Source organism: Rana temporaria, chromosome 10 (assembly GCF_905171775.1).
Source record: "Rana temporaria chromosome 10, aRanTem1.1, whole genome shotgun sequence".
Classification (NCBI taxonomy): domain Eukaryota; kingdom Metazoa; phylum Chordata; class Amphibia; order Anura; family Ranidae; genus Rana; species Rana temporaria.
The window spans coordinates 71,636,605-71,660,394 of NC_053498.1; the positions used below are offsets into that span (position 1 = coordinate 71,636,605).

General features: G+C 42.5%; 1 protein-coding gene across 1 annotated transcript in view; it reads left to right on the top strand.

The window, feature by feature from the left end:
• The first annotated feature begins 421 nt into the window (after positions 1 to 421).
• Positions 422 to 23,790, top strand: part of VPS11 (VPS11 core subunit of CORVET and HOPS complexes) — a 60,970-nt gene continuing 37,601 nt past the window's right edge. Inside the window, exons 1-6 of the mRNA XM_040325443.1 lie at positions 422 to 608; positions 9,626 to 9,774; positions 11,952 to 12,087; positions 14,609 to 14,772; positions 18,631 to 18,863; positions 19,038 to 19,245. Of these exons, the coding sequence (XP_040181377.1) occupies positions 467 to 608; positions 9,626 to 9,774; positions 11,952 to 12,087; positions 14,609 to 14,772; positions 18,631 to 18,863; positions 19,038 to 19,245 (1,032 nt within the window). The 5' untranslated portion in view covers positions 422 to 466. The remainder of the gene's footprint in view (positions 609 to 9,625; positions 9,775 to 11,951; positions 12,088 to 14,608; positions 14,773 to 18,630; positions 18,864 to 19,037; positions 19,246 to 23,790) is intronic.

A 23,790-nucleotide genomic window follows, 5' to 3' on the forward strand; every position in this document is an offset into this window, starting at 1 on the left:
ATTAGCAGGCATTGGACACACACCCTGCCACGCCCTCTTAAAGGAGAAATATATACAATTTTATAGATCAGACCAAAATGAGGGACAGAGGGACTTTGATCCAAATCATGGACAGTCCCTCAGAATCAGAGTCAGCTGGTAGCTATGACTTCTGTGTTGTCTGGCAATAAAAGCTCTTTTAAAAAGAAATGTGCAACAAAAAGCTGCAGCAGCCAGATATGGGGCACACAGCAGTAGAGCGAATTCATTTTTACTGTGGAGGGAAAAAAAAAAAAAAAAAAAATGCTGGTCTGCTTCAGCTTTAAGATGTTGCTCCTGGCTGATGTGCCCAAAGAAAAGATGGCGGACCTCGAATCTGCCGTCTACGCGGCGTAGCGCTCAGGGACCTGTGCGTAACGTTTTGTCACTGTCCGTGTCAGGTGATTGGGTGACGGTCACATGATTGGTGTGAAGGGAAGCAGTGAAGATGGCTGTGTACCTGCAGTGGAGGCGCTTCGTGTTCTTTGAGAAGGAGTCGGTGCGGTTCCCCGGGGAGGGCGGGAAGGCTCTGTCCCTGCCGCCGGGGATTATAGTGTGTGACTCCGGGCGGGGCAGCCTGCTGTTTGGGGATATCCTTGTAAACATGGCGGTGTGTAGGAGAGTGTCTGGTATAGTATAGTGTCCTGGACTCCTCTCCATAGTGAGTGCTTATTGTGTCAGTGGGTGGTGGGGAGGCTGCTGTCAGTGGCTGGGCTGGCTACAGCGCCCTCTGCTGGCTGCTTGCCTCTGCAGGTGATAACTTCGCCCACAAATTGGTGCAAGTGCCCAGTATGGGTTTGTTTACACTTGGGATTGTGCGGTGGTGAAACCCGAGAGGGGAGCCTTGTTTTTACCGCCCCACAATCCTTTCTTTTCTTTCGCTATAGAGGACGCGGCCACATTCTGTGTCAGAAATGCTACCCCCTAGGAAATGGCCTAGTGAGTGCGCCCCATTCAAGTATATGTGCTTAAACCTCCCACAATGTGTGGCTGTTCAGGGTTAAAACAGTCGGTGAGGAGGTGATGATGTCTCCTCACTGCCTGACAAATGCTTTCTGAAGAGCAACCCGAACGCAGCTTGCTCTTTAGAGAGCAAACAGGTGCAGACGAGCTCTATGGGCGATTGTGTGCTGTGCCATAAATCTGCTGTTATCATTCTTTCTGTTCTTAGGGCTCCTTTACACTTGCCACCCCTCTGAAAAGCAATCAAAGCCTATATCGCCAGCACACCTTGGGTCTTTGAAATGGCACTGATTTATTGCGTGACCCCAAAACATTGCACCTTTTTAAGGATAACTCCACTTTTGTAGGAAAAAATAGAAACTAATAATATAGTGTATACAATTGTGACACAGGCCATACTGTAATGTTATTAACCACTTCCATACCAGGCACTTACGCACCCTCCCGCCCAAGCCAATTTTCAGCTTTCAGCACTGTCGCACTTTGAATGGCAATTGCGCGGTCATGCTACACTGTACCCAAACAAAATTGTCGTCCTTTTTCCCCCACAAATAGAGCTTTCTTTTGGTGCTATTTGATCACCTCTGTTATTTTTTTATTTTTTTTTGCGCAACAACTAAAAAAAGACAAAAAAATTTGAAAAAATATTACGTTTTTATTTTTTTCTGTTCATTTTTTTGTAAATAAGTAAGTTTTCTCTTTCAATTACGGGCACTGATATGGCGGCACTGATGAGATGGCACTGATGGACATCAATGAGGTAGTACTGATGGGCACAGATGAGGTGGCACTGATTGGCGGTGCTGGTTTGCGGCACTCATGGGCGGCACTGATGGACACTCATAGGCGGCACTGGGCACTCATAGGCGGCACAGATAGGCACTCATGGGTGGCAGTTATGGGTGGCACTGATGGCTACTTATGGGTGGCACAGATGGGCACTGATAGGTGGGCACTGTGGGGTGGCACTGATGGACAGTGTGGGGTGGCACTGATGGACACTGGGGTGGCAATGATTTACCCATGTTGCCAGTCAGTGCCCATTTGTGGGCACTTATTGGCATCTTTTTTATTTTTTAATGCTTTTTTTGTTTTTTTTGCCCTTCCCTGGTGGTCCATGGTGGCGATCCGAGGGGGGGCTGCGCTGATAAACAATTAGCGCGAATCCCCCTGTCAGGAGAGCCGCTGATCGGCTCTCCTCTACTCGCGTCTGTCAGACGCGAGTGAGGAAGAGCCATTAATGGCTCTTCCTGTTTACATCGTGATCAGCCGTGGTTGGACACGGCTGATCACGTGGTAAAGAGTCTCCGTGAGAGACTCTTTACCGAGATCGGTGTTGCGGGGTGTCAGACTGACACCCTGCAACAACGATCGCCGCGATGCGCGCCCCCGGTGGCGCGCAGTGGCTCAGAATCCTGAGGACGTCATATGACGTCCAGTCAGGATTCTACAACCACTTTGCCGACGTCAATCTGTCATTGGCGGGCGGCAAGTGGTTAAATATTACCTTTTTCCTTTTAGTCTGCAGCCGTTGTAATTTTCTATCAAATTCAACCCAATATGGTAACCTGGAGGTGTTCTGTGTACAGAATGCCCCCTCCCCCCAGATATATCATCTCCTGCTTGTCTGATTGGCTCACTGACTTACCCTGAAGTCTGCACTAAGATACAAATCCGATTTTGGGAATCCTTGTATCTTCTGCAACAAAAATGTCACTTTTGGTTATAAACCCCCGAAGGGTTAATTACATCTAAAGGGATGCGGACCCTGTCACTTTCCAAGGGCAGCAGCTGATTAAAAAGTCACTCCCATTCACTGTACACATGGACACAGACAAACACACTGGGATTTCTTCAGAATAACTAAAAATAGGAATCGGCAACAAAGTTTAACCACTTCAACTCCAGAAGGATTTCCCCACTTAATGCAATTTGGCACTGAGTCGCTTTAACTGACAATTGTGCAGCCGTGCGACGCTGTACCCAAATAAAATTGATGTCCTTTTTTTCACCATAGAGATTTCTTTTGGTGATGTTTGATCACCTGTGCGTTTTTTTTTTTTTTTTTTGCGCTATAAACAAAAAAGACTGACAGTTTTGAAAAAAAAAAAATACTATTTTTAACTTTTTGCTATAATAAATATAAAAACAAATATAACAAAAAACACTTTTTTTTCATCAGTTTAGGCCAATATGTATTCTTCTACATATTTTTTGGTAAAAAAAATAGCAATAAGTGTATCTTGATTGGTTTGAGCAAAAGTTATAACGTCTACAAAATGGGCAATAGATTTATGATATATATATATATATATATATATATAATATCAATTTTTTTTTTTTTTTTTGGTACTGGCAGTGATCGGCTATTTTTGTTGGGATTGCGGCGGACACTTTTTTTGAGACCATTGACATTTATACAGCAGTCAGAGCTATAAAAATGCACTGATTACTGTGTAAATGTCACTGGTGGGTAAGAGATTAACAGGGCGATCAAGGGGTTAAATGTGTTCCCTTAGTGTGTTTTCTAACACTTAGGGGATGGGACTGACTAGGAGGAGACAGATCGTTGTTCCTACTTGGTAGGAACAGACGACCTGTCTCTCCTCCCCTGTCAGAACCGAGATTTGTTGTGTTTACACAAACACACAAATCCCGATTCTGGTTCTCGTGCCCTCTGGCCCCCCTGCTGTGTAGTGTGCGCACCTGCTATGGCTCCTAAAGGAGCCAGCGTATGTGTATGGCAGTTCGCCCAGCGGTGCCATTCTGCCGACGTATATCGGCGTGAGCCGGTCGGTAAGTGGTTAAAATCCCTGCAATTTACTTGGATCACCCAGAGGGGAATGCTATTTTTTTTTTTTTTCTCTTCTCAACAAAGTGGCATTGCTCTTTAACCACTTGATTACCGAGCCTGTTTTTCAGATTCGGTGTTTACGAGACTAAAACAGTTTTTTTTGCTAGAAAATTACTTAAAACCCCCAAACATTATATATTTTTTTCTAACATCCTAGAGAATAAAATGGCAGTCATTGCAATACTTTTTGTCACACCGTATTTGTGCAACCGTCTTACAAGCGCACTTTTTTTGAAAAAAAAACACTTTTTTGAATTAAAAAATAAGACCACAATACATTTTGCCCAATTTTTTTATATATTGTGAAAGATAATGTTACGCCGAGTAAAATGATACCCAACATGTCATGCTTAAAAATTGCGCCCGCTCGTGGCATGGCGTCAAACTTTTACCCTTAAAAATCTCAATAGGCGACGTTTAAAAAATTCTACAGGTTGCATTTTTTGAGTGACAGAGTAGGTCTAGGGCTAGAATTATTGCTCTCGCTCTAACGATCGCGGCGATACCTCACTTGTGTGGTTTGAACACCGTTTTCATATGCGGGCGATCTCGTGGCGAATCCGGCGCGGAGACCGCCGTTATCGTTTACAGGACCGTTGGCACTAAAGATGGATACCTCGGTTGTGGCAGCAGCTGCTGCCATTCCCAAGATATCCATCTTTAAAAACGGGACGTCTTTTGACTATGGGCCAGTAACCAAGTGGTTAACCACTTCCCGACGGCCGTACAACTTTGTACGGCCGCAGGGTGGCTCTAAATCTCTGAGTGGCCGTCTTTTTACGGCCTCCGCTCCTCCTGGCCACTGGGGGGCGCGCGCAAGCCCGCCTCCTCACTGAGATGCCGATGCGCGTGCCTGGCGGCCGCGATGTCCGCCAGGCACCCGCGATCGGCCGTTTCAGAGACATGGACGTGGATCTGTGTGTAAACACACAAATCCATGTCCTGTCAGGGAGAGAGGAGACCGATCTATGTCCCTTGTACATAGGGGGACAGATCAGTCACCTCCCCCAGTCAGTCCCCTTCCCCCACAGTTAGTAACACTATGCAGGGAATACATTTAACCCCTCCCTCACCCCCTAGTGTTAACCCCTTCAATGCCAGTCACATTTACCAAAAATATGTAGAATACGTATCGGCCTAGACTGAGATTTTTTTTTTTTTTAAATTGGCTATTTATTATAGCAACAAGTAAAAAATATTTTTTATTTTTTTCAAAATTGTCGCTCTTTTTTTGTTTATAGCGCAAAAAATAAAAAACGCAGAGGTGATCAAATACCACCAAAAGAAATCTCTATTTGTGGGAAATAAAGGACGTAAATTTTGTTTGGGAGCCACATCGCACGACTGCGCAATTGTCAGTTAAAGCGACGCAGTGCCGGAAGCTGAAATTTCACCTGGGCAGGAGGGGGGTATATGTGCCCAGTAAGCAAGTGGTTAAAGCTGTGATGTGGTCATTCTAATAAATATTTGGATGCTACTGTGAAGATCTATTATCTGCTGACAATATATTCTTTGACCTCTGGTGTTACCGTTTTACCGTTTTTTAGCTGGCAGTTGCTATATCAGTTGCCTACTGTCTGCCATTTCCAGGAATGTGTGCAATGGGAATTTTACATATGACCTCCAAAAAGCGGTTCGCCATGGATCGTTTTTTAGAGGACAGTTGACGGGGCTGAGAGGTGATATGGTGCCTCTCAGGTGAACCCGTGAGCCTGCAGTATGACCCTATTCGCTTGGATGGGTCATGTTTGGTAGCGATACGGTCTGCTGAATGTGACCTATGGTAGCATTTTTGCTGTGACTGTAAAGCATTGTGGTTGCAGCATGTGTACCTCCCTCTTCTGGCTAACTATTGGGGTAAATTGGGTGATCAGAGGGCGGTAAAACCATAGCTTAACCTTTTTATTTTTTGCTACCCCCCCTTTTAAATGTAAATGAGGTTACAAGCCATGTTCAGGTATTACTTCCAAACCATAAACAACATTTAAATTGTTTTTTTGTTTTTATAACTGAAGTATTTGTAAAGGTAAAATGTCATTTTTTTCAGCCTCGGATAGAAAAAGGAAGGCCTAGGACCTCAGTGATCAGAACAGTGTTTTTAGTGTCCCTGATGTTGAGACTCCTTATTTCTGTTTGTCCCGATGAATGTCGTCACTGAGACAAATTATGGTGAATCCAAAATTTAAAGTGGTACTTTACATTTTGTCCTCCATACAGCTCTCATGAACATTGGTCAGGGAACGTGTACTCTGAATGTAAGCAAGTGTTTCTGATGATTCTCCTTAGGACTACATGTCCAATCGTTCCTAGTGTCACATGCGTCCTGTTAGGATGTCATCTTTTCTATATTTCTGGGCTGCCTGTGGATGTCCAGCGCAGGTAATGGCTGCATTTATTCTCTGAGCACTCACAATTAGGGGGGCTCTGGCAGGCCTCCATAGGACTCTGCAAAGCAAGGAGCCATCCTCACAATGGGAATTGGAGCCAGCAGTTAGAACAGTGTGAAAAGGGAAGATGGGAAATAAGAAGCCAAAGACCATTTAAGAGCTAATCTCTTAAATATAAAATAAATTGGGTTTAAAGTGGTTGTAAACCCACTCTGACAACTTGCACCTACAGGTAAGCCTAGATTAAGGCTTACCTGTAGGTGCAAGAAATATCTCCTTCACCTACACGGTTAAGGAGATATTTTGCAGAAAACACTGCATTGACAATGGCGCAGGCTCACTGAGCGTGCTGGTTTTCTAAATGGATTAATGCCGGGACCGTGCGCATGCGCGGGAGTAACGTCATCACCGATCCAGCCAGTCAGAGCGCTGATACACTGAAGACGATCGGAGGGGACATGGCAGCTGAGGGGAACGAGGAGTGCTTCGGGGGCGTCGATCTCAAGTAAGTGCCACATAATGAGTTAGTATGCTATGCATACTAGCTCATTATGCCTTTCTCTTGCAGGTTTTTTTTTCTCTTTAATATCACTTTAAAGAGTCTGTCACCAAAACGAGAAGTGATGGAATTTGGGACTCCCTGTTCCTATGACAATTCTCCTAGGTGGGAATTTTAAGTTTAGAGAAATTTTCTCTCATTTCCTGTTTTGTCTCCCAGGGAGGTGAAGGAGAACCTTTCCAGCAGGCAGCAAAAATCAAATCGATGGAGTTTAAAGCCTTCCCTAGTCTATCAAAAATAAGAATTTGACTTTATATTCACTTTAACCACTTAAGGACCGGACCAATATGCTGCTAAATGACCCAAGGGGTTTTTACAATTCGGCACTGCGTCGCTTTAACAGACAATTGCGCGGTCGTGCGACGTGGCTCCCAAACAAAATTTGCGTCCTTTTCTTCTCTCAAATAGAGCTTTCTTTTGGTGGTATTTGATCGCCTCTGCGATTTTTTTTATTTGTTGCGCTATATACAAAAATAGAGCAACATTTTTGAAAAAAATCAATATTTTTTACTTTTTGTTATAAGAAAAATCAAATAAACTAAATTTTAGTCAAACATTTAGGCCAAAATTTATTCAGCCACATGTCTTTAGTAAAAAAAAAATCGCAATAAAAAAAAAATAGCTACCTAGCGGGAACAGCGACACTAATACAGCGATCAGAAAAATGATTGCTTAGTGACACTGGCAATAGGGAGTGAAAGGGTTAACTAGGGCGGTGTTCAAGGTGTTAAAACTTTATTAGGGGGGGTACGGGGGCTACCCTGAACCTAACACTAACTGCCTGTCACACTGACACTAAATGCAGTGATCAGTACATATATGATCACTGTGACAGGGAGGGGGTGATCGCAAGGGGTTAATGTGCCTGTGTGTCCTGGTGTCAGTGTAGTGTTGTGCAGACTCACTGTGTGATGTGATCTCTCCTCAGCGGCGGTTGAAAATTCCACCGAGAGGAGAGATCACATCACTTCCCCCTTCCTGTGTTTACACAGGCAGAGGAAGTGACACACGGGGGAGCGTGCGGATTGGCTGAGAGCGATCCGGAGGGGGCGGACAAAAACAAACAGCCGCCCCCTCATCCCGGATCGCTCGGACAGCCACGGGGACCGCCGCATGTACCGGGGGGGGGGGTCCCGATCAGACCCCCGACCCACCTCTAGGCAGGGACGTACAGGTACGCCAATGTGCCTGTACGTGCCATTCTGCCGACGTATATGTACATGCGGCGGTCCTAAAGTGGTTGTAAACCATGAGCTAAGCATACACCTCCTATAGTGTGTAATTGTCTCAATCCAGAGCACTAAGTGGCATTTCTGTCTGCTGCTTCATTCCTCTGCTATCTGCATGAATCCCTTCTGACACACTGGACAGTAGGGACAGCCTGAGTGCTGTATGAAGGGGGTGTGTCTGTTCCCTCCAATCAGCTCTCTGAACTCTCCTCACTGAGCTCTGTTGAGTGAAATTTCAGCTCTCCGCTCCCTTTTTCTGAGAGCTTAGACAAGCTTTATAAATTCTGGACTTTGAATGAATGGCTGTAAAGAAGAGAAATCTGCAGAAAGACAGGTACAACTTATGTAGCAGGATGTGTTTTATCTCAGTGTATCACCTAAGGCTACCAAGAGTGCAAGTTATTTTATACCTATTCATTGTTGGCTTATGTATCTTATTGTTTTGTAGAGTTGCCTGTTCTTTCTGTACAATACAATTCATTTTTATACTTGTGTTTGTTAGCCTTGAGGAAGGGTACCCAGATCCCTGAAACACATTGGCTGCCCTTAAATTTCAATAAACTAATTAATTTTTCATCATGACTGGTGTCCCTGAGCGCCTTCTCAGATATGGACACTTTCCCTCTGATTGTAGGAAAACCTGCAATCCCTTCTATGCAACACAGAGGAGGGTTTAGTAATTATGTGATATTTATTAATCATTGTAACCTTTTTCTCAGCAGCTAGCTGCAGTTATCAGGTCGACTATACTTTTTTGTTTTAGAAGGGAAGTATTCAATAACATTGTAACCAAGGTGCTATGCACAAGGAGAAATACCGTGTTTTGGGGCTTCTCAGGCACAGTATATGGTAGCAAAACAAAAATGGTTTGTCTGTGGGACACATAGTAATGCTAACAATAGTGAGTCAAAAGGCAGGTTTACAAAGATGCTTATTTTAAGAGGAACATCAGGTTGTAACTCTAGAAAGGGACTTTGTTATATGCAAGCAGTGTTGGTACCTGAAATTCACCTGGTAGCAGCCTCTTTAAATCTCGTTCACATTAAAGCAGATTAAAGAAGGGAAGACTGCAAGAGGGGCCCATCAGGTGTGCTGCTCTGCTGATGGGAGCAAATTAATCTGCCGTTTCTCCTTTCACAGGGTGGGGAAAGTACAAGACCTGTAAGTATTGCTGAACTGCAGCAGAATAACATCAGGTCTTCTCCTTCATTGGGCAGGGCTGTGCTGTGTGGTTGAGCTGTGTAAATCTCAGGAACGGATTGACAGAAATACAAATTCTTGACAAGTAAAACCGCTCACATATATGTACTTCTGTGCATTTAAATGTATGCCTAGAGTTTAGCTCTTGGGTCTTCAAACTATGGACCCCCAGTTGTTCAGGAACTACAATTCCCATCATGCCTAGTCATGTCTGTGAATGTCAGTGTTACAATGCCTCATGGGATGTGTAGTTCCGCAATAGCTGGAGGGCCATAGTTTGAAGATTCCTGGACTTTAGCGGATGTAGTTGACAAGTATATAATATATTGTAGTTTCTATATGCTGGCATATTGATGTTTCTGCAGTTGATTTGTTATTCCTCCTTTTGTGGGTTATGTCTTTAACTGAAAATTAAATATGACAGGGCAGATTTGGTTCTTGTCTCGGTCCCTTCAGCTCACCTCCTTCCAGGCTTACAAACTTCGTGTTACCCATCTTCATCAACTCAAACAACACAATATCCTTGTTTCTGTAGGGGAGGATGAAGAAGGCACGAACCCGCTGGTAATTATCTATTATTATTATTATTATTATATATATTTTTTATTTATTTATTTATTTATTTATTATTATTTTATTTTTTTATGATTTGAGGATTTTAAATGTAGAAGATTTTGTTAGGGTGCATCTCTGATCTTTGACCCCTTTATCCATGTGACCACTATTACTAGCAATTACCGGCTGTCAAAATGACAGCCAGGAATAGCTGTGTAATACATAGCAAGAGCAACGGTGAATATTAACCACTCGCGTCTAAAATGGCACTCTTGGGTAGTCTGCAGGTGTTGTTAAAGGATAAGTTCAGCTTTGGGAAGATGTTCCACAATTTTTTTAGGGTGGAACATGTACCATGTTCCCATTACTGCAGTGGGTCAGCGATCTGAGACCTGTTTGTGAAAGCAGTACGGGGAGAAGTTCCCTGTACCAGCTGTCACATTTTAAAGTATGGGCCATATGAGGCCCCCCCCCCCCCCTTATTTATTCCTTCACAGAGTTCTGTAAATGAACTACAAGTACCGACATCCTTTGCAGATGTTGGATTGTAGTTCTCTATGAACTACAACAGCATTGTTGAGCACTCTGGTAGTTCATTGATTATTCTTGTCCGTGTTGAAGCTTCCTGGCCATATGATGTACATGCAGACAGCTCATGCTGATCACTAGTGAATTGCTTTCCAGGCTCCCTATGGACTTTAAAGCTGGCCATAGACAGGCTCTTTTCTTGACTGAAGTCAATAGGACAAGCAGAAAAAGTCTGTGTTAGAAAGCAGCTGCTGATCAGTGTATTCTGACTGCAGAGTTTTGCTGTCAGAGAATAAAGTACTGATGGAAGGGTTCCACCATCCGCTTCACTTGTGTGGATGGAGGAATCTGTTCTTTTTTTGATTTCCCTGTTTACTCTCACAGTACACAACATGAAAATGCAATTATTTTAGTAAATATAAACTGCTAAATACCTTTTCTCATCAGCATCATAAAGCAGTCTTGTGACTTCTATCAGTGTCCGGCTGAGCACTGATTAAAGCTTGTAGGATGAGTTTTCATTCTCTCCTGATTGTCCTATGAGGCCACAGGACCCCTGACCCTCTGTCTGGACAGTACTGATTGGCCCTGTGCTCATCACATGCACCCTCCCAAGACAAAAAAAACTCTCTAGCACAGGGATATGCAATTAGCGGAACCTCCAGCTGTTGCAGAACTACAAGTCCCATGAGGCATAACAAGACTCTGACAGCCACAATTACAACACCCAGAGGTAAAGGCATGATGGAACTTGTAGTTTTGCAACAGCTGGAGGTCCGCTAATTGCATATCCCTGCTCTAGCAACACACACCAAACTGAGCATGTTGCAGAGTGCATCCAAAGGCTCTGTCTTATCAGGAGTTGGTTTGGGGACTGTGCAAGAAAGGGAGGATCAGAGAAGGCAGGATCAAACGCCCCTTTTACATAATACAGAGGATTAACACCTTCGGTTCCACAGTGAGTATAACAAGTAGGGCTGCAACTAACAATTATTTTCATAATCGATTAGTTGCCTGATTATTGTTTCGATTAATCGGATAATAGCCTTAAAAAAAAAAATACACATTCCATGCTTTTCTGCAGCTTCTCCATTGAAGTATATTGAACAAAACAAAAAAAAAAATGGCACCGTTTTGCGTTAAAAAGTCCTTGCCCTTTCCAAATACGCAGCAGCTGAAAAAAAAAAATGGATGTGAACGTGTCCCATAGGAAAACATGTAAATGAACTGTAGTGTGTTTCTGCAAAAAGCACCAAAAACAGAGGTGTGACCCCAGGCCTGAGATGTTTAGTAACATAATGGGGTCAAAAAAACAAAACCAAGTACAAAAAGAGCAAATAATCGCTAATGTAAGGGGTTCATTTTTTTACTGTGGGACAGTGAAAGTAATATTTACAGTAGCGCTTTTTTGTACTATAAAGGGATAATTTTATTTTTTTAACTCCATTATGTTACTGGCCGATTAATCGATTATGAAAATTGTAATTAATTTCATAATCGATTAGTTGTCGATGAATTGATTGTTTGTTTCGGCCCTAATAACAAGCATGCTTTACTGCATATACATGATTTTACTGTTGTGGGTTTAGTAACACTTTTTAAGTAATACACAGAATTACTTAAAATGTTTGTAATAACCAAAAATTCTCTTTTGACAGATTAAAGTTTGGAATTTGGAAAAACGTGATGGTGGTAACCCACTTTGCACTAGAATTTTTCCAGCCATTCCTGGCAATAAACCCACAGTTGTGTCCTGCATCACAGTTCATGAAAACCTCAACTTCATGGCTATTGGTATGCTGTATTAGATGTTCTGTTTGTGTGTGTGTGTGTGTGTGTGTGTGTGTGTTGTAACCCCATTTATTTAATTTTTTAGAAATCGAGTGCTTATAGTTTGCTGCATTATTTTTCTTTACTTTGGTATTTGGCTGACAGTATTCAAAACCAAATATTTTAATACTTATGACTAAAGCCTGTGTTTTGGTGTTCTCTCAGTAAAACCCATCCCTGTGCTCCTTCTGAATGGAAAAAAGATGCATATAGACCCCTTTCACACTGAGGCGCTTTGCAGGCGCTATAACGCTAAAAATAGCGCCTGCAAAGCACCCTGAAAGAGCCACTCCTTTGACTCCAGTGTGAATGGGAGCGGTGTGCTGGCAAGGACGTTAAGAAACGTTCTGCAAGCAGCATCTTTGGAGCATCTTTGGAGCGGTGAAGGTGCGGTGTGTATACCGCTCCTCCACTGCGCCTGCCCATTGAAATGAATGGGCACCGCGGTTATGCTGCCGGCAAAGTGCTTTGAGGGTGGTTTTAACCCCTTTTTAGCCGCTAGCGGGGGTTAAAAATCGCCCCGCTAGCGGCTGTATAGCGCTGCGAAATTGACGGTAAAGCACTGCTAAAAATGGAAATCAAAACTGAAGCAACCAGCCAATCGGCTCATATTCATTTTCCATGCTCAGCTAAACAAACTGAAGATAAAACCAGATTGGTTGCCATGCACAGCTGCTCTAGTTTTGATTAACCCCCTCAATAAGTCTGTGGGGTTGATTTACTGAAACTGGAGTTTGCAAAATATTGCAGCTCAACATAGAAAGAAATCAACTTCTAACTTCAGCTTGTTCAATTAAGTTTTGACAAAGAAACTTGGAAGTTGTTGGTTCCTATGCAGAGCTGCACCAGATTTTGCACTCCCCAGTTTTAGTAAATCTACTCCTGTGTGTAAAGCAGTTGTGATGATTATAATTTTACTTACATGTACCGAAGTTGCAAAACTGCATTCAAGCTAGGGCTGCAACAAATGATTATTTTCATAATCGATTAGTTTTATCCGTTTTTATTGTTGATTGTGATTAGTCGGATAAAAACTTTCAAGTGTGGTGTTTAATTTAGTTACTATGTAAACCACTTCCGGACAGCCTACTGTGTGTGTGTATATATACATCATTAGTTTGATGTTAAATACTGTGGTTATGGCAGTTATACAGTGGGCGATTCTCTTCCCGATTAAGTAATCCAGGTGGCTGATTCCCCATCGGATCACTTTTTTTTTAGAGGCGGCGGGGGAGATGTCCCCCCTCCCGCTGCTTCCTGGTCATCCCCGGGCTTACCAGACCTGACGGTTAGTCCGGAGCCGATTCGATCCTCTCAGTGGCTGGGCAGGAAGCCAAATGAGGGCAAGATAGCCCCCACTCGGCTCTATGCCCTTGGAGGACTGGAGTGACGTCCGACGTCGCTTCCGCATTCTGGCCTTAAAGGGATGAGTTTTATTTTTACACTGTTTTTTTTTTTTTTTTTTGATCTTTTAAGGGCAATGTAACTTTTTTATTTTTTGCCTTTTAGTGCAAATGTTACATCTGAGATCTTTTTGACCCCAGATCTTGCAATAAAGAGGCCCTTTCATGCCTATTTAAATTACAAGAGATTTGCATTCCTTGTAATAGGAATAAAAGTGATAAAGGGACAGTGTAATTTTTTTTTTTTTTTTAAATACGGAATAAAAATAATTTCAAGCACCCCGTCCCTTCGAGCTCATGCACAGAAACAAATGTATACAAAGGTCGCACCCACATATGTAAACAGTGTTTAAACCACACATGTGAGGCAACACCACGATCATTATAGCGAGAGCAATAATTCTAGCACTAGACCTCCTCTGTAACTCTAACCCGTAAAAATGTTGCCTTTGTCGTCATTCCACGAGTAGAAGAATGAGGAAAAATCTGCGCTAACTCTACATATGTGAAATAAGCTGCTACATACAAACAAACAAACAAAGCCAATGAAATAGTGAACAAAAAATGTAGCGCTAATAAGCTCAAAAGAGAACAATAAGATACCATGTGAGGTAACAACATTAATGGTATGTGTGCACATGAAGAGAAATACCAAACATTAAATAAAATTAGGTAACCAAAAAAATGATTGGTTTAAAATATTGCAGAGATTTCCCTGACGGTACTAGTAATGATGTCTTCTCAGGGGGCATCTGTCTACATCACCATTTAAGGGAGACAGGTCCCGCTTCTTGGTGTTGTCTACTCTTTTTATACTGCTTTTCTACAAATCTGAAGCATCATGGGAGTTTAAAAGTGTCCCTGGCTGGCAAATACATTTTTGGTTGCCAGTGTTCAAATCCTGAAGGCGGCAACATAACCCAATTGGCGCTGACTTTCTTTTGATCCTGTGTCTCTTAATGTACTCCAAGATACTGATTTTATGGTATGAAACAAATCCTGTTTTACCTTCCTTGTACAAGACAAATCCCCCTAATTTGTCTGTTTTTTTTTTTTTTTCACTTCCCCCTTTCTTGCTTCAGGTTTTGCAGATGGGAGCGTGGTGTTAACCAAGGGTGACATAACACGTGACCGACACAGTAAGATCCAAATTTTGCAAGAAGGGAGCTATCCTGTTACAGGCATGGCTTTCAGGCAAACTGGCAAGATGACCCATCTATTTGTTGTAACAACAGAAAATGTGAAGGTAAGGGATTTAACTTACCGTTAATTACATATTAATGCTTCTCTCCAGTGTCTGACTTGCATGAGAATAATTTTGGCCACGTTAGATCATCTGGTTGTGTTTTTTCAAAGAATAGTGATTTTATGCCATTACTTCGTTTTAAATGTTTATTAAAGAATAAGGTCATTATAAAATGTACATATTTTTTTTTTCCAGGTAAAAAAATGTGCATTTCCTTCTTTTTTTTTTTTTTTTTTTTTCATAGGAGCCTGGAAAGCATTGCACCCATGATCGGTAGATCGCGGGTGCCATGCAGGACCCTTTTTTTTGGTCTGCACTGGAATCGAATTGCATGGGTCTTCACATTCGATTTCTGCACCATTTGACAGTTTGCACTGCAATTTGCAAACCGATCTGGGGGTGTCATTAACTTTACATTGACATCTCAGCGGTTCGCAGATCTCAATGTGAACTAGTGTGCGATGCAGGAACCGGCACTGAATTGCAGGGTTTCCTGCATTGCACCAGTGTGAACCTGGACTAACATATCCTCATGGTTCCACATTGGCCTGCCACTCCATTTAGCCAGTGGGGAATTTTCCCAGCTAAGCTCAAAACCAGCTTGTCGTAGATCACCCAAGTCTATGGAATCTTTCTCTTTACCTGCGTGACAGCGCTGGGCCAATCACTAGAGAGTGGGAGTGCACACTAGATATTTCCTGTCATGTTTCCCCTGCCTGTCAGCTGTAATGTGATATGAGTCGTGCATGTGCAGCTCAGACTGCATTTACAGCTGGCTCTGCATGATGTGAGGAAGTGACTCTCATGCGGGTGTGATGTTACTGCAGCCCGGTCAATCAAGGGGGCCGAAGATATGGAACATGGAAAGAAGACTGGGTTAACATGGAAGCCACCGGGATGGGGGGAGTTGTGACAGCTCAGCGATGGAGGGCTCTGTTTGTAGGCAAGTCTCTCATAATGTATTAGTATGGGGTGCATACTAGTACATTACGATAAAAAAAAAAAAAAAAAAGACAACTTTGTTGCGCAGGGATCAAAGAAGCAATGAAATAAGTTTAGATGAATCAAAAGCAGCTGACACAAAATGCAGGAAAAGCACAATATAGACATGTAGACAATGGTGCAGCGCTTATATGGAAACTGAATCACTCATAACATTAAATGTAATTGAACAATAATAAAGTCCATATAAAAATTCTTGTGGAGATCACTGGTTCGGACACCGCCACCAACACCCAAACGCACTGCTTCTTACCAAAAGGAAGATAAAAACTCGTAAGACAATATATCAAAAGCGGCTCTTCAACAGCAAAGGGTGTAGAGAAAAGGCAGCAGCTCCTTTAGTATAAGTCGGTGATCCTGGATGCCTCCCAAGATAGGATCCTCCGCAGCATGAGCATAATCGGGCCCTTAATCGGTCTCATTAGGGGAGAACCCAGCAAAGAAAAGAAAACACTTCATAGTGCAGACATCCCAAGAAGTAGTTTAATAAAGTATAAAGAAGTTGATACACTCACGTTTTATGAAGTAAATATCAAGCAGATAAAAAAACGGAAGAATCGACCAGCGCTTCTAACCATAAAGATGACATAGAAATGGTTGGGGACTTTGAATGAGGCATGTAGACTGCCGCACCAGCACATGCCTCCATCCCCGAAATTGGAACAAGAAAAGAAGTTTGGGACTTTGAATGAGATGCGATTTTATGCAAACAGTAGTAAAGTAATAAATGTGTAATAACCAAGCTCAAACTTACCACCCAAACAGCAAGCCACCTTCAACTGTCTAACTGTATGTTAAAAACAGAGGATTGGTTGCACACATTTGCAAATGCATGGATAAGCTATAGGCCACTCCACGGCTCTCTGCGATTCTGTAGTCCTAACTAAACTGAAATAGTTTCCTCAATAGGAGGCATGCAAATACTAATGAGTAGATGGAGGACAGGTGACTGGGAGTATGTGTCCCCGCCTCCACCTAAGAATGGTATGGTAGTAAGAAGCATTGGAAAAGACGCATAAGGGTAAATATATAAAAAAATATCAAAATCGCATCTCCATCCCTGTAATATGACATAGAAATGGTTGGGGACTTTGAATGAGGCATGTAGACTGCCGCACCAGCACATGCCTCCATCCCCGAAATTGGAACAATCTTTCTCTAACCATGAAGATGGCCACCGTGTCCCAGTACAAGCGTCGCGTTGCAAGTTACAGGCTCCTTCCATAATTTAAACCTGAAGGGGGCTCCGTTTGTAGGCAAGTCTCTCATAATGTATTAGTATGGGGTGCATAGTAGTACATTATGATTTGAAACTACAGGGGGGCACATTTTTGTACTTTCTCAAGGAGAATTTCCTACCACTTTAAAGGGTACTTTAATTCTTTACTTGACTTTGTCAATGAAAAATGCTGGTCTCTGTCTGGCAGAAATATGGATTTTAGTGGCCGGAGAAGTGTGTTTTCATCAAAATAATAATATAGTGAGCGTCTTTTTCGTTTGCCACTTGCTTCCCTAATTAATTTTACTGTCAATTCAGGGACAACAAGGCCAGGGAGCCTGGTGAGTCAAGGCTGTGGTACTTAAAGCGGTGGTTCCCCCTTAAAAACAACTTTTTTTTATTCCACTGGCCCCCCACATTACAATCGAATTAAGGCTATTATTTTTTTTTGGCTGCTGTACATACCTTGATACAGCATCTTCACCCGTGCATCCGGGTTTCGAGTCCCGCGGGAGTGGGCGTTCCTCACATGTGTTTGATTGACATTTTTCCCAAAAACGAGCTCTCCCCCCGTCGCTTAAGCCGAGTCACGATTGGCGAAAGGAGCCGAACAACCATGCGCAGTATAGCGCCGACTCGCCGTTCGGCTCCTTTCGCCAACCGTGACGCGGCTTACGCGACAGGGGGGAGCTCGTTTTTGGGAAAAATGTCAATCAAACACATGTGAGGAACGCCCACTCCCGCGGGACTCGCAACCCGGATGCACGGGTGAAGATGCTGTATCAAGGTATGTACAGCAGCCAAAAAAAAATAATAGCCTTAAATCGATTGTAATGTGGGGGGCCAGTGGAATAAAAAAAAGTTGTTTTTAAGGGGGAACCACCGCTTTAAACAAGCTATTCCCATCTTACAGAGGTGCCCCTAAACGTTTTCATTTTTTGTTACTTTTGTGTTTGTAAATAGTTAAAATTAAAATACATCGTATCCCAAAACACACTGTGCAGACATGCTCAGATGGAAACAACTTTCCCCTAGCTTTGATGAAAGCTGCTTGGCTTTGTAGCTAGCCTACAGGTGTGCCCCTATAGCAAGCAGGTTGCGAAGGGGGCACATGAAGAAGAGAAGCCAGGAGCATTGATGGGGCTTTACAATTACTTTAACTCAATCCTTTCCCTGGATAAATGCATTACATGAATTGGAGTCATTATAAAGATGCATTTCTTCACTTATAAGTTCTATTCAGCCCTCCGATTATTTGTGAATGTTTGTTTATGGTCTAATGTCTATGGCCAGCTTTAGGTTGTACGTTGCCTGTGTGGCGACTTGTACATTTTGCCAGCTTCTTGAAAATGCTGCAATTGTGATTGACTCCCTGCCACACTGGTATGTTGAATCATGAAAAATTGCAGTGCAGTTGTCACCACTTTCGGCAGGCTCCCACTTCTGCTGTGGTCAGTAAAACCATGATGCTGGAGGGTGCACCCATCCACATGAAGTTCTACAAATTAAACGGGAAAACCTATAGTTTTGATCACTGTGCTCTATAAAACTTTGTGAGAGTTTAGTTCTACTATATTTCTTATAGAATTATTCTTATTTTTTATTTATTTTTTTTACCTATTTTTCTACTCTTCCAGGCTTATGAGTTGACACCTAAGGATTACCCATTCACAGAACTAGATTCTCATGGCTGTGGGCTGCGTTGCTCAGCTCTGTCTGATCCATCTCAAGACATGCAATTTGTGGTGGCTGGTAATGAATGTGTATATTTATACCAACCAGATGAGAGAGGGCCCTGCTTTGCTTTTGAAGGACAGAAATTGATTGTGCATTGGTATCGGGGCTATCTTATCATCGTAACCAGAGAGAGGTCAGCAGTTTAAATTATTTCTTCTACTTCCTGCCAACCTAATGATATTTTTTTTTTTTTACCATTTTTTGTTAAAGTTTATTTTAATCCCAACATTCATGTACTTTCTCAGTATGTTATTGCTGCTCTTGTGTATTTTGCTTTTGGTTTGTCTCACATGTGCTTCACTTGCAGATCAGACTTTGCTGCACGCTCGGGAGATACCCATGCACCTGACAGACAGACATTGACAATTTATGATTTGGGAAACAAGCTTATTGCATACAGCTGCACACTGACTGAGGTGGTTGATGTCTTAGCTGAATGGGGTTCTCTTTATGTTCTGACGCGTGATGGCCTCCTGCACGCTTTCCATGAAAAGGACACACAGACTAAACTAGAGGTAACCATCTTTTCAATTTACTTCAGTGGAAGACATATTGTTTACAAAATTAAATCTTTTTACATGGAGAAAGAAAATGGCAAATGAAAAAATATAGCATATACAATGGCTACACAAGTCATATTATAATATAATGCTATTGTAAATGACCTTCATTTTCAATCTGCAGCACTGTAATTTTCTTTAAATGCAATATGGCTACCTGGAGGAGTTGGTGTTACCTGGCACAATTGATGTACAGAACACCACCTAGAAATGTCATTTTCTGTTTGTGATTGGCTTACTGCCTATTTTTCCCAGAAGTATTGCACTAAGATACAAGTCAGATTTTGAGCATCCCTTACAAGAAATATTTCATATTTGGTGAGGTACTCCCCAAATGAAAATTTTGAGTAAGATAAAATTACTAAAGTTGTTGCTTGCCTACGATGGCTAATGGCAACCCTTATAGTTTATGAGCCACAATTGAAAGCTTCTTAATAAATGCTGTCCACTCTGGACCCCCTCATTGATACAGCAGCACATGAGTCTTCAAAGCCAAAACAAGCCCCAGTGGGCATTAAGAGGCTGACCAAATAAAAGTGTTTTTTTTTGTTTATCATAAAGTACAAGACACAGGAATTGATTCACAGCCCATGGATTATATGCCACTACCTTCAGGTGATTGGACAAAAAAAAAAACATTGAGTCCACCCCCAAGTGTCCTCATATATCCCCACCCACTCCATGAAGCTCCAGCTTTAACAAGCAATAGACGCTCTAGTTTTTTGCTAGTGTTCTTGGGTTGAGGGACACCCCTTTTGATACTCCCCATACTATCACCAGATTTAACGCTGCTATCAAGATCAAACTGCCTTCTGCTTTCAGGCCTCATTAGAAGTTTACAAATTGATGACCCTTAGGCTGGGTTCGCAAAAAATATTAATTGGATGCATTTTTAACCGCATCAAATTCGCATTACTTGTGAATGTGACCGGCATTCAATGAAGCCAGTTCACACATGTCTGGATCGACTGTGGTATGGTTTTAAAAAGGATCCTGTGCATTTTTGGGTCTGGTTCAGATGCAAATTAAGGCAGAAGTCCGCACCTGAACCAGTGAAAACTCTGGACTGCAATACGCAGCTGGACATGTGCGATCCCAGCCCAAAGCACATCTTAGAAGCCATACTTGGACCCTGCAGTCATGGGGCTGGCTTGTAATGATTGCTACGGCACTGAATCCTGCATTTGGCATTAGTGCTATACAAGTCCAGGGTCGTAGTCCATCCCCTTGATACCCAGACCCGCAAAACCCTCTGAAGGGGTATGCCTACCGTGATGGTTTAAGTCTGGACCCTGAACAAGTGATGTGAACAAGGTAAGATTTCCCTGTATTCCTTAAAATGCCAGTTCCTGGTTTACGTGTCTTGATGGCTCTGTACTGTACACTACATCCTTATTCTACAAGATATAACACGTTGCTATGCACACAAGTGGTTCACCGGACTCACTCTTAATGTTTTTTTCCCTATTTGTATTGTTTCACAATTTGGCCCACAATGCAAGCTGATTGCCACACCGCCAGCTGCCCAACTCTGAAAGGAAACGTCCATTTTGAACTTGGTTAGCATCTGGGTTACCACAACTCCTTCATCCCAGACAAACAAACCCCCGCCCAATTCATGTCCATTTAGTGAGTAACCTGCAGGGAAATACCCTCATTTGGCAGTGAAGGATTGGCTTGGGAGCAGGAACACACAGTACAGACAGTGATGAGTCTACTACAGGCCCAGAGGAATCTTCAGGTATCTAAAGTTACTAGTGGTTTTCTTGCTCCGACACCTCTCCAACCCCATAACTCAAGCTCCCTTACAGGTTCACTGCATGTACCCTGTTTGACGAAGACTGAATGCCCTTTTGTGTATGTCCTTTTGAGAGTGGGCTTCCTTGGCAAGTTCTTTAATAAATACGTTGAAGTAGCTACTTATGGGAGAGGTTTTCAGATCCCCACTATCCAAAATCACACTTCACTCTACATTCTGTATTCCTTACTGTGCGCATCTCATCCATGTTCCCCTTCATAGATGCAATTGTCATCTACTGTGCGTCCTTCCTGTGGTGGCAAACCTTGCCTCTCTAAGCTGACACAAGCTGCTAAAAAACAAACAAAAAAAACTTTCTCACCCCTCTGATGGAGACAATGATGGGATAGTCTACAGACACTTGGCCCAACTTAAAGATGTCAAAAAAATCTTCTCTTTGTTTTTCTCTGGAGTGGAGGGGACTTTTGTTGGCATGTGTGACAGTCTAGAACCCCCTGGGTCCATTCTGTCATTTTGAAGGAGTATAAAATGGAATTTATATCTGCCCCTCCTTGCTTCCTACCCTCCAATCTGCCAGCATCTGCTCAGAATAAGCAGTATTACTGGCTGCCTTGAGGAAACCTCATTCGCAAGGACAGGTGGTACCAGTCCCCCCAGTGTAATGGTTCTGAGGATTTTGGAAACTTATTTACCGTCCAAAAACCAAATGGAGGCATCCAGGGGAGAATGGTTACAACTAGAGGAGCTAAGACTTTCCATCAACCTTTGGGAACTGAAAGCCATCAAGCTAATAGGTGATATTTGTACATTGCAAGGATGTTTTACAAACTTTGTTGAGTCCTACTGCTAAGCAGCTGATTGATTATAAAGTCACTCTCATTCACTTTGCACATGTTCACATACAAACGGCTATTTCCTCAGAATAACAAAAGGTAGGACTCTGCAGCAAAGTTTGTTAAAATCCTTGCAATGTACAAGGAAAATGGCAGGGTCTGAATCCCTTTTTAGATTTGATTAACCTTTTGGAAGTATTTCACCAAAACCGAAATGTTTGTTGCAGAGCATGTGGGGATGCTCAAAACCTGATTTGTATCTTAGTGCAGACTTCTGGGAAAATTGGTAAGCCAACCGCACAAGCAGAAAATTACGTTTCTGAGGGGCATTCCATACGCCATCCTTGTACAGAACGCCTCCACGTTGGCATATTGCTTTGTATTTTATAGAAAGTTACAGCGCTGAAGATTGGAAAGGTACTTTTTAATATTATAATATAATATTACGATATGGTTTGTGCGACAATTGTATTTCAAATGCTATATTACTCCCCCCCCCCCCCCCCCGTGAAAGTGGAGTTACCCCTTGAGGGAATGGTTTCTACCTTATCCATTCTCTTTCAGAATCCTCTTTGCAGTCCTTAATAATTTCTTCATGAAGTTGCTCAATCTTGCTTTCTGTGTCATCTTGGGATATAAACATGGTGCTCTTGGGACTTCAGAGACCCATCTTTTTTAGCTGTAAGAGATATCCTCTTGGCAGACCTCTTCTGTAAAGTAGCTTTCCTGGTGGCAATTACATCTTCTATATGCTTCACAGTTGGCAGCTCTCTTGTAAAGCACCTTTCTTGTTTTGCACAGGAACAAGGTGGCTTTGAAATCTAGACTACCTCTTCTATACAAGGTGGCCTCTCTCTTCCAGCTATATTAGGTTATTCCCTCTGTGCTGCTCCAAACATGGCAAGAACATTTCCCTACCCTGCTTGCATGTCATTCATGCTGTTGGGGTATATCTGACAGCCATGGCTTCTGTTAAGAGAATTGGGTTTTTTTTTGTCTTGCCTACGCGCCCTTATAGGGAATATCTGCCTCCCACTCCACTATTTCAAGATCAGACAACCAATTTCCAGTTCCTACACTTTTAAGGAAAAGGTTCCCTTCCCTATCGGAGCTAATTCCACCAGGTCTGTTTTTGTCTTTTTTGAGTTTTCCTGTATCAAGCCACTGTATCACAGATTTGCATGGCCTCCACTTGGTCACCTGTTGATATCTTGTTAATTTTCTACCAGGTAGATGTTTAGGCCTTAATAAATGCAAGCTTTGGCCAGAAAGTGCCTAAGCTGTCATCTGCGAGAAAAAATTATGTTGTCCAAGGCACCAAAGGTAAATGGCCTCCATCCCAAATTTTGAACAGAAAAAAGAGTTTGGTCAGCAGGACTTTAAATGAGGCCAATCACCATATGGAGTAAGCATATAAGGTATACACTATTGCTTAATTAGGTTCCAACACAAAAGGGGGGAGTTGGTTGAGGACTTGCAATGAGAGGTGTATAACAAAGATCAGTCTTGGCAAAGAGCATTTTATTATGCCTTGTGATATAATATAAAGCATACTGAATGACAAAAATTGCATCCACAAAATCGCATAAACATGCTACAAATTACATATGCATAATAACACCATGGTACTTGGCATATCGTGGAGTAAGGACAAGTCCTGCACAACATGAACCACTGGAGGGGCTTGATAGTATAATGGGAATCTAGGAGTAAAACGGTATAAAAAACATAAAATCATCTGTATGAACATCAGCTTTTGCTGATAGGCCCACAGGCCAACTCTACCTTTTTACCTGCCTGGCTATCCTCGTTTGGCCCTGCCCCAACTCCAGCTAAGCAGGTAAAAAATCTGGGTATCATTTTTGATGCTGAACTAAGCTTCGTACCTCACGCAAAATATTGCATAAA